At 47.9% G+C, this 10,505-nt stretch overlaps 1 protein-coding gene and 1 long non-coding RNA gene across 3 annotated transcripts; both read right to left on the reverse strand.

Moving 5' to 3' along the window:
• Positions 1-6,780: 6,780 nt before the first annotated feature.
• LOC125548493 (peroxidase A2) lies at positions 6,781-8,370 on the reverse strand. Of its 2 annotated transcripts, none has more exons than XM_048712077.2 (3): positions 7,871-8,370; positions 7,390-7,741; positions 6,781-7,290 (listed from the first exon to the last, which is right to left on the reverse strand). In XM_048712077.2, the coding sequence occupies exons 1-3, from the start codon at positions 8,198-8,200 to the stop codon at positions 6,872-6,874; spliced, it is 1,101 nt and encodes a 366-aa protein (XP_048568034.1). In that variant the 5' UTR covers positions 8,201-8,370; the 3' UTR covers positions 6,781-6,871. The 2 variants fall into 2 exon arrangements, with proteins under 2 accessions (XP_048568034.1, XP_087403497.1); XM_087547371.1 differs by having other exon boundaries at positions 7,390-7,786.
• Positions 8,371-9,730: 1,360 nt separating this feature from the next.
• LOC147980088 (uncharacterized) lies at positions 9,731-10,180 on the reverse strand. Its single transcript, XR_015599764.1, has 2 exons — positions 10,130-10,180; positions 9,731-10,041 (listed from the first exon to the last, which is right to left on the reverse strand). It is a non-coding gene; the product is annotated as an uncharacterized LOC147980088 (long non-coding RNA).
• Between the last annotated feature and the right edge of the window lie 325 nt (positions 10,181-10,505).

A 10,505-nucleotide genomic window follows, 5' to 3' on the forward strand; every position in this document is an offset into this window, starting at 1 on the left:
CCGGGGGACGAACGTAGGTCCCTTGAAAGTTTGCTCGGAAAGCATCCTCGAGCTCTTCCCAGCTTCCGATTGTGTTTTCTGGAAGGCTTTTAAGCCAATGCCGAGCTGGCCCTTTAAGCTTAAGGGGTAGATATTTTATGGCGTGGAGATCATCTCCTCTAGCCATGTGTATGTGGAGGATATAATCCTCGATCCAGACTCCAGGGTCTGTTGTTCCATCATATGCCTCTATGTTTATGGGTTTAAATCCCTCTGGGAATTCATAGTCCAGGACCTCATCGGTGAAACATAGGGGGTGTGCGGCGCCCCTGTATTTGGGTGTGTCGGATTCTGATGATGGCTTCATAGCGCTGCTTACGAGAGCTTGTTTTCTTGGCCCATAAATGGACCTGACTGGGCCATGATGCGGACCTTTAAATGGGTTGCATGCCGATCTAGGTGCGGCGCCGCTTGCCGCTTTATCGGGCCGTCTATCCGACCGTGTGGCTTTTTCATTTTTTGAATGCAAGGGCTCTGAGGCCTCTTCGTCGAATTCAGGCAGTAGCTTTCTTTTCGGATAGCTTTTAGTGCAGCGACTGTCGCCGTACTTATCTGTGGTATTGATTACCTTGCTCCATCTGATCCAGAGTGCATCTTCCGCTGTTTTTAGCTTCCGCTTCTGCTTTTTTAGGCTGCGTGCAGTTGCAACGAGCCTGCGTTTAAAACGCTCTTGTTCGGCGGGGTCTAATGGTATGACGAATTCGTCGTCCTCGAGGCTTGCCTCGTCTTCGGAGGGAGGCGTATAGTTATCATCCTCGACCTCTCGGTCTGCCGCTCTCTCATGAGGGCTGGCTTCTCCATCTTCCTGTGCCGAATTTTGCTGAGGTTGGTGTTCTTCGGTGCTATTCGGGGTAGTATTATCTCCCGTGCCGGAATCACCGTTTTTGCTTTGGCGGGATTTAGAGCGGCGCCGCTGACGCCGGCGCTTTGGCTATTTCTTGGGGGCGTCATCCCCCACTGTCCCATCGCCATCTCCCTCTTTTGGAGTATCCACCATATATATGTCATATGACGAGGTGGCCTTCCAGTGCCCTACAGGTGTTGGTTCTTGTTCGTCTCCTACATCGTCGTTCATGCCGTCGATGTCTTCGGAGTCGAAGTCAAACGTGTCGGTTAGATCGTCGACAGTGGCTACCAAGTGGGTGGTGGGTGGGCTTTGAATTTCCTCATCGTCCGTATTCCACCCTCGCTGACCGTAGTCCGGCCAGGGCTCTCCTGATAAAGAGAGAGACTTTAGAGAATTCAGGATGTCACCAAAGGGGGAGTGCTGAAAGATGTCCGCGGCGGTGAACTCCATGATCGGCGCCCGATCGGATTCGATCGGCAGGGGCGCGGGGGGCTCGGAGCTCGAAGAGGAATCCGGCTCCTCGGAGTCACGGGCCATGTTGAGTGCGGGGCTGGAGTTCGGCTCAACCGCCTCTGAGATCGCAGCCCCTGAGGCAGCGTCCAACCGCTGATCCTCAATCGGTGCAGTAGGCTCCGAATCAATGGTCGGAACCGATGCGTGTGCGGCCTCCAAGCCGCCCTTCGGTGGCAGAGCTAGATCATGCTCATCGAGACAGTGCGGCGCGTTTGGCTGTGGCTCGAATCCGTCGAAGATCAAGTCCCCGCGGATGTCGGCCGTGTAGTTAAGGCTTCCAAACCTGACCTGATGGCCAGGGGCGTAGCTTTCGATCTGCTCAAGGTGGCCAAGCGAATTGGCCCGCAGTGCGAAGCCGCCGAAGACAAAGATCTGTCCGGGGAGAAAAGTCTCATCCTGGACTGCATCGTTGTTGATGATCGAAGGAGCCATCGGGCCTAAAGGCGACGACACAGAGGAACTCTCAATGAAAGCACCAATGTCGGTGTCAAAACCGGCGGATCTCGGATAGGGGGTCCCAAACTGTGCGTCTAGGCCGGATGGTAACATGAGACAGGGGACACTTTGTTTTACCCAGGTTCGGGCCCTCTCGATGGAGGTAAAACCCTACTCCTGCTTGGTTAATATTGATGATATGGGTAGTACAAGAGTAGATCTACCACGAGATCAAGGAGGCTAAACCCTAGAAGCTAGCCTATGGTATGATTGTTGTGTATGGAGTTGATTGCCTACGGACTACAACCCTCCGGTTTATATAGACAACGGATAGGGTTAGGGTTACACAGAGTCGGTTACAATGGTAGGAGATCTTGAATATCCGCATCGCCAAGCTTGCCTTCCACGCCAAGGAGAGTCCCATCCGGACACGGGACGAAGTCTTCAATCTTGTATCTTCATAGTCCAGGAGTCTGGCTGAAGGTATAGTCCGGCTACCCGAACACCCCCTAATCCAGGACTCCCTCATCGGCCCTCCCCCTCCTCCACTCCTTTATATACAGGGGAGGGGGGCACCCCATAGACACACAAGTTGACCATTGATCTTTTAGTCGTGTGCGGTGCCCCCCTCCACCATAATCCACCTCGGTAATATCGTAGCGGTGCTCACGAAGCTCTCCCTCAAAGCTCTGCTGGATCGTGAGTTCACGGGACGTCACCGAGCCGAACGTGTGCAGATCACGGAGGTGCCGTACCTTCGGTGGTAGATCGGTCGATCGTGAAGACGTACGACTACATCAACCGCGTTGTCATAACACTTCCGCTTACGGTCTACGAGGGTACGTAGACAATACTCTCCGCTCTCCTTGCAATGCATCACCATGATCTTGCATGTGCGTACGAATTTTTTTGAAATTACTGCGTTCCCCAACAGCCATCGGTATGTTACTTGCCCGAGATTCGATCGTCGGTATCTCCATACCTAGTTCAATCTTATTACCGGCAAGTCTCTTTACTAGTTCCGTAATGCATCATCCCACAACTAACTCATTAGTCACATTGATTGCAAGGCTTATTATGAAGTGCATTACCGAGAGGGCCCAAATACACCTCTCTGATACTCGGAGTGTCAAATCCTAATCTCGATCTATGCCAACCCAACAAACACCGTCAGAGATACCTGTAGAGCATCTTTATAATCACCCAGTTATGTTGTGACGTTTGATAGCATACAAGGTATTCCGTCGGTATCCGTGAGTTGCATAATCTCATAGTCAAAGGAATATGTATAAGTCATGAAGAAAGCAATATCAATAAAACTTAACAATCATTATGCTAAGCTAACGGATGGATCTTGTCCATCACATCACTCCTCTAATGATGTGATCCTGGTAATCAAATGACAACACATGTCTATGGTTAGGAAACATAACCATCTTTGATCAACGAGCTAGTCTAGTGGAGGCTTACTAGGGACACGGTGTTTTGTCTATATATCCACACATGTATTAAGTTTCCGGTTAATACAATTCTAGCATGAATAATAAACATTTATCATGATATAAGGAAATATAAATAACAACTTTATTATTGCCTCTAGGGCATATTTCCTTCATCTCTCATACAGATTAACGTTAAATCATGCACTCCTTTCATATAGGTGCATGCATCCACAAAACTAAAAGATAACCAGGGTCATAACCATGCATGTTACTTGCACTAAACATAATATAGTGCGATCGAATATGTCATCAACAAATTTCATATAGCCCTCGCATATAATGGCTCAATGCAACACTATATACGTTGATATAAAGTAAACCAAATATTCTGCCATTTTATGCATGCATGCAGAATTCATGTGCATGTCAAAATTAGCTCATAAAAGAGTTATGCCCTATATTGCATGCATGCTAGTAAAACCGACTGGTTAACTATTAAATAAACCTTCATATGATTAAAAAGACAATCACTACATATTGTTAAAATTCATAATGGTTAATGAGCCAGGCATGCACGCGCTATATGAATGAACATTGTCAAATCATGAATGTTATGCAACGGATATGTTAGCATAGACGAAGTTCAAGGCTCCCCGGGTACACCGACGTCGACGACAATGAGGAGGACTTTTATTTCTACATTTTGTAGTTTTCTTTTATTTCTACATTTTGTAGCACTCATGTGTTGTGATGCTATGTAATAGATATGTTCGAATTCTTAATCAAGGCTCCAAGACCTCCAGCATGCGCTCAACTTCGCGCTCCTTCCCCAACGGTGTCCACGTCTGAAAAAAGATGACATTTGAAGATTACATCAGCGAGATGATTAGGGGATTTCTTCTCTATCGCAATCTTGTTACGAATCGTCCAGATAGACCATAGCAGCGCCCATACGCAACGTCATACTCCTTGCATTGGACCTCTTCTGGGCTTTAAGCAAGGTGAGCAGATCCGCACCCGAGGAGAGATTCCAGTTCCGCTGAAACGCATCCCTAATAGCGCTCCACGCGAACCTAGCTAGGTAGCAACGGAAGAAAACATGGTTTGCGTCCCCCCTAGACCGCAAACTGCACAGTACCCATCAGTTGGGCCGTTTCGCTTAGCCACGTTATCAAATGTCGGGAGGTGGTTTCTAAACATTTGCCACAAGAATTTTTTTATCTTGAGCGGAAGTCCATCCTTCCATAGCCCCCTAGCTATATCCAACACATTCCCTTCTGTCAATTTATTGTATAGAGATTTGACTGAGAACTTCCTGGAGGCAGAAAGACTCCAATCAACGGAATCGGCCCCCGAGCCTAGTGTCATCCCTCCAATCTTGTGAACTAGGTCTTCCCAGACCGCCCCTTTGGCCGGGGAGAGGGCACACACAAAGTGGATGGCGGGAGGGGAATATCGCAATGCCTCGCCCACCATTATGTTTGTGTCAGTGGCCAATTGATAGATGAAGGCGTGGCTCTGCCATAATGGAACGGGCCCCAACCAACAGTCAAGCCAGAACCGAGTGGATTGGCCGTTGTCGAATTTCCCGTTCACCCTTCCTCTAGTCGATATTTGATCCTACAAGCACATATAACGAAGAGGTAGAGGAAGATGGGATCCCCTCGCCTCAAACCTCTAGAAGGCACAAAAGGCTCTGAAAAAACCCATTCAATTTGACCTGATACCTTATGAAGTGACACATCACATAACCATTTTAATCCACCTTTCTGAAAATCCCATATGGCTACGTACACTTTTCAGGTAGCCTCATTCGACCCTATTGTACGCCTTCATCGTATCTAGTTTAAGAGCAAAAAGTTCTTTTTTCTGGTTCCGACATTGTATAGATTATAAACACTTGTAGGCAATAACGATATGACGGGTAATTAAGCGTCCTCCAACAAAGTCACTCCACTCTTCCGAGATAAGAATGGGGTGAACCTTCTTCAGCCTGACAACACCTTCAATGCTATTTTGTAGAGGGCATTACAAAGGCTGACAAATCAAAAATTGTTTTGGCCCTAGGATTTTGACAAATCAAACATTGGGAGGAGTTTGGCCCTAGGATTTTCGAATCAAAACTAGGATATTGTTATTTAGCCCTCCTAACTAGCTCATCTTTCCAAAAAGTCCCTTACTACACCACATACATCGTTTCCAAACTCCTCCCAATGTTTCTGATAAAATAACATCGCAAGGCCATCGTGCCCCAAAACCTTTATGGGATCCTTTTTGTAATAACTCTATTCTAATATCCGCGTCAATGATCTATGCATCTAATACAATTTTCATTTCGTTAGAGACAAAAGTATGAATATTGTTTTGGTTTTGGAGGTCACGTCAATGACCATAAAATGAGAAGTTGTTCGACTTAATGTGACACACAACTTTCAAGTTTACCACTTTTTCAATGGAGCCATATCAAGGATGGTTTTATGCAAGCAAAAATCTTTCGTCAACACCCGTCCAGTTTGTAGGCCTAGAATGGGCCCAATAGGCCTTACTTGTTTTGAGCATGCCCAATAGGCTTGATAATGTATACTTGAGGGAATTTCCTATTCACCGCTCGTTGCGTTGAATTGTCAACGATTCACACAAACGCATCGATGTGAGCGATGAGAGATGGGTCGGCCCACTTCTAGCATTTACTCAGTGCGAGCCCTGGAGCATTCTTTTTGTTTGTTTCTTTTGTTGTTTTCTGTTTTTTTATTATTTTCCCTTTTCGTCTTTTCTGCTTCTTTTTTTATTTTTTTCCATTCTTCACCAAAAGAAATCATGATTTCATGAGTGATGCCACTTTAATAAAAATGACAATTTTTTTAAAAAAATCATGTTTTTATTTTTTAGAATTTCAAGAAAAATTCCGGTTTAAAAAAATGATCACCGATTCAAAAAATGTTCGGGATTTTCAACACTATTCATAATGTAAAATTGTTCAGAATTTCAAAAATGTTCACATATTCAAAAAATCATATTTAAAAAATGTTTAAGAATTTCATAAAGTTTTCAAATTTTGTTCGATATTATTGGACAAGGTTTTTAAAATTGATCAGAAAATTTAAAAAATGTTAGTGTTTAATAAAATATTCACTTTTTGCTAAAAAAAATGTTCACATTCTTCTGCACCCACACTACAGTAATCTTTTTTTTCAGGGAAAAGTAAAAAATATTGAGGGAAAAGTAATATTTTTTTAGACAACCCCACACTACAGTAATCAGGCTATATATAATCTGAGTGCACAGTATGCGCTCCATGCTCCAATTGGCTTACTGCCAGCCGGGCTGCTCTGTGCGAACTGCTGGTATTGGACGCAACGCGCGGCGTGTAGGAGGTCATACTTGAGCTATCTTAAAAAAAAAACGAAAGCGTGTTGCCCTGACAGAAGTGTGTGGCAAAGGAGTAGGTGAGAGTGAGACCGTGAGAGACCTAGCTAGGAGACGAGCTCGCCGGCGAGAATCCTGTGAACCACCGTAAACCTTGCTACAATTCGTATGTGATCCAATCTGAGACCGAGTTAGAATCCCTAGCGCTGACAAAAAGCCCTCATGGCTCCTACTCAACGGACTTGGAGCAGCTGATCCGGACCTGCCCGGCCGACCCTGTGAGCGGCGCAAGCGCGGACAGCTTAACCATGGCGTGCGCGAAGTCCTCGCGGAAAGCCTCCTCGCCGCGATGCCCGGACGCGTACGCGCGCACCCACCGCACGGTGCTCCCCGCCGTGAGCTGCTGGTCCGAGCGCAGGATGCCCCGCCCCGCGAGGAGCTTCGCGTAGTAGTGCGCGCCGAACCCCACTTCCCGTCCCTGCCGGTAGTACCCCATCTCCATCGGCGCCGCGCCGTCTCCGCTGCACACGGCCCGCATCTCGCCGACCATGTCCGCGTCCAGGGAGTCGTCCGGCTCGCCGGTCCCGGCGAAGTTGTAGATCCTGTCCCTGAAGAATCTGCACTGCACCTTCCCGATGCTGTGTGCTCCTACAAGCGGGTCGAGTCCAGAAGAATCAATCAATTAACACATAAAATGCGTGTAGTAAGTTCAGCAGGGAGCTCCGATGGACGGACACACGGACGGACCTAAGAGCGCGACGGTCTCGCGCTCGGTGAAGCCGCGGCGAGCGAACGCGCTGAGCGTCATGGCGTAGGTGGCGTTCGGGGCCGGGATGTTCACGTCGTCGTAGAAGCTCCCGGCGCTATCTCGGCGGCCGGTGAGTACTGGGTAGGTCGGCCCGCCCACGAGTACGAGGCTGTCCCGCGCGGCCAGTGCCAAGATGTCGGCGCAGGAGACTGTCCCCGGGCACTGCTTCTCCAGCCTCGCCTTAATTTTGTCGACGGCGCCGAAGCCTCGCAGCGAGCGGTTCGGGGCGGCGTCCTTCTCCGACTTGCCGCCGCCGCCGATCCGGTCCAGCAGCACCGAGGCGTCGCAGCCCTGCATGCGCGCGTCCGGGGACGAAAAGAAAACAGAGCACAGCGTCTTGGCGTGTGCGTACGTGAGCGCGCGCGTGCAGGCAGAAGAGATATCTTGATCTGCGGGGCACGGAGTTCAGTTCGTACGTACGTGGACGAAGCAGTCGTGAAAGAAGAGGCGCACGAGCGCGGCGGCGACGTTGGGGTCGCCGGCGAAGAGCTCCCGCACGGTGGACGCGACGACGGCCTCGGCGTTGGGGCATGTCCCGTCGTAGAACCCGAATGCCAGTTCGTCCGGCGTCGCCTGCGGGGAGGAGAAGGAGAAGGACGACGAGCCGTCGCCGCCGTCTTCCTCGTCGTCGTCGTCGTCGACCAGGAGCGCGTAGGCGGACGGCCTGGCGTCCGTGCAGAGCTTGTCTGTGCACAGGACCAGCGAGACGGCGAGCAAGCAGATGGCTCCCCACAGTGGATGTCGTAACATCGCTCCTTCTGTTGTTCTAACATTCCATTTTGAGTTGGAGGTGTTGCAAGTTAAGGCGTCATGGCGAGGAATTTTAAAACGGCGCGGGAAAATACTTTTGCTTTGTGGGCCTTGGGGTGTTAGGTTCAGGGGGAGAAGGATATACTATCATCACCTGCTTCCGGATCCATTTGATTGACTGTGTTACATTTCGGAAGCTGTGGCTTGTCCTGTGGTTTTGTACAAGAATCTGATTCAGAATGTTGATTCTTGGTAGCACTAAAGAATCATGGTTTTTCACTTTCAGTGAGGTTTGTCCGAACTCACTGAAATTTCAGTCATTTTGGTAGGCACCAAACTGATTTCCTTTCAGTCAAAACATTTCAGTTATTTTAGTATTCAAGTAGCTTTTGGGTTCGAAAATATTTCGGGCAGAATTATAATCAACTAAACTACCGACTTTTAGTGATTTCAATCTGCATTTCGGCGAACCGGCCAAAACGTTGACATGAAATTCAATAAAATATCTATGCATTTTACCAAAAAAAAAATCCAGCTATTCGTGCTGCGATAGATCCTGAATTCATGCGCTATTAGCTGATGCTTCGCTCCAGTGCATAAAGAATAGTTCACCGTTTTGGCAAGTTGCAAGACGTAGAAATATCTTAGCACCATTTTAGGGGCATATGCCGATGGAGAGTGGCATGTTGATCATACAGAATAGTTCTCGTCGGAAAGAAAGAATCGGGTTTCTTTTTAGCGTTTCTTGCACTGCGGCAATTGCAAATCATATAGAGTACTTTAGTTGCCACTTCCATTGCGCAGTTGAACTAACCACCGATGCCCCGTTTTTGCATTGTAAAAGCGTAAAGAAAGGGAAACGGAGCAAGGCAAGAAATGTGATCGTCTTCGGAGTGTGGTTCCGGGACCCGTACGAGACGCACTGGTTTCGTTGCATGCATGCGTCCCAATTGCAGACGTGCCCAAGTCGGAAGAAATGCGTGTCGCAGCACAAATTCCACCGTGGATAAGATACGCTTGCGCGGATCGCTTCGATGGGCAAGCGTGCCGCCTGCGGGTGTTTTGGTCCGAGGTGCCACCGCCACCGCCACGTCGAGTTCGGATATTGAGCGGCACGCTCGCGCCGCGAATCCGGCTTGGCTTTCTGGTGGAGAAAGCCAAGCTTGTTTGGCATGGAGGCCGAGACGCGGATGCCGAAGGACGGCGTGCGCACGCAGGGTGGAGTGGTCGATCAAACGGCGAATCTTATCCAGAGAGGTCGTATTTGCGTGATGCAGATAAGCACGAATCTTTGTGCCTTGTGCGGCCGTGATTTCTATTTTACATCGAATGAGACGAGACGCAGATGCGTGCATAGATGGTAGCTGTGCCTGTCGCCGTAATGCTGACAGAACCATTCGGCTTCAAGTAGTAGCACTTCCTTCCTGGCACATGCTAATCTTGCCAACATGAAGGAGGAATCTTGCAGTAACAGGATAAAAACGCCGTTGCTCTAATTTTTTCCCCAAAACATAACACACGTAATTTAAACCATACGCATAACTATTACTGGTATATTGATTTAGATTTAAGATTCAAGAAAATACAGAATAACTCCGATGACTTACAATTACAGTGGGACCTTTTGGACACATTTTCATGGTACCAATCTCTTCTGAAGAAATATCTACAAGACTATAATAAAGAGGATGCAATTGGACTGCAACAATGATGTTGTAATTCTTTCACTCACGTAAGGGCATCTCCAACGGCAACCTACAAATTTCCCCCCGCATTCGTCCGCGAACCCGCGGGGGAGGGGGGAGTCAGTGGACATGCGGAAGGCCGCCATCCAACGCTGCCTGCATACATTGCAAACACTTTATGAATCAACTGGAAGAAATTCATGCAAACACGATAGGATCTCATATAAACATGACAGATACAAACCGGAAGAAGGGTGGAGAAAATGGGAGCGGCGGAGTGGTGCGATTCTTTCCCGGTGCCTGGCCTCCTTTAAATAGCGGGTGGACGGGAGGAGCTTGCCCACCATTGTGTTTAATGTCGCCCGCTCGTGAACGGACATTTGGCCGGAGTAGGTGAAGGAAATATGCCCTAGAGGCAATAATAAAGTTGTTATTTATATTTCCTTATATCATGATAAATGTTTATTATTCATGCTAGAATTGTATTAATCAGAAACTTAATACATGTATGAATACATAGACAAACAAATTGTCATTAGTTTGTCTTTACTTGACTAGCTCGTTGAATCAATGATGGTTATGTTTCCTAACCATAGACATGAGTTGTCATTTGATTAACG

Source organism: Triticum urartu, chromosome 3A (genome assembly GCF_056163025.1).
Source record: "Triticum urartu cultivar PI428250 chromosome 3A, HENAU_Tu73, whole genome shotgun sequence".
In the NCBI taxonomy this organism is placed as follows: Eukaryota; Viridiplantae; Streptophyta; class Magnoliopsida; order Poales; family Poaceae; genus Triticum; species Triticum urartu.

Bases quoted from the DNA above. Each gene is read 5' to 3' on its own strand.
- LOC125548493 (XM_087547371.1), bottom strand. From the start codon at position 8,200: ATGTTACGACATCCACTGTGGGGAGCCATCTGCTTGCTCGCCGTCTCG. The intron at 7,787-7,870 runs GTACGTACGAAC...GCACACGCCAAG, and splicing joins TTCACGACTGCTTCGTCCAC to ACGCTGTGCTCTGTTTTCTT. The intron at 7,291-7,389 runs GTCCGTCCGTGT...ACCCGCTTGTAG, and splicing joins CGAGACCGTCGCGCTCTTAG to GAGCACACAGCATCGGGAAG.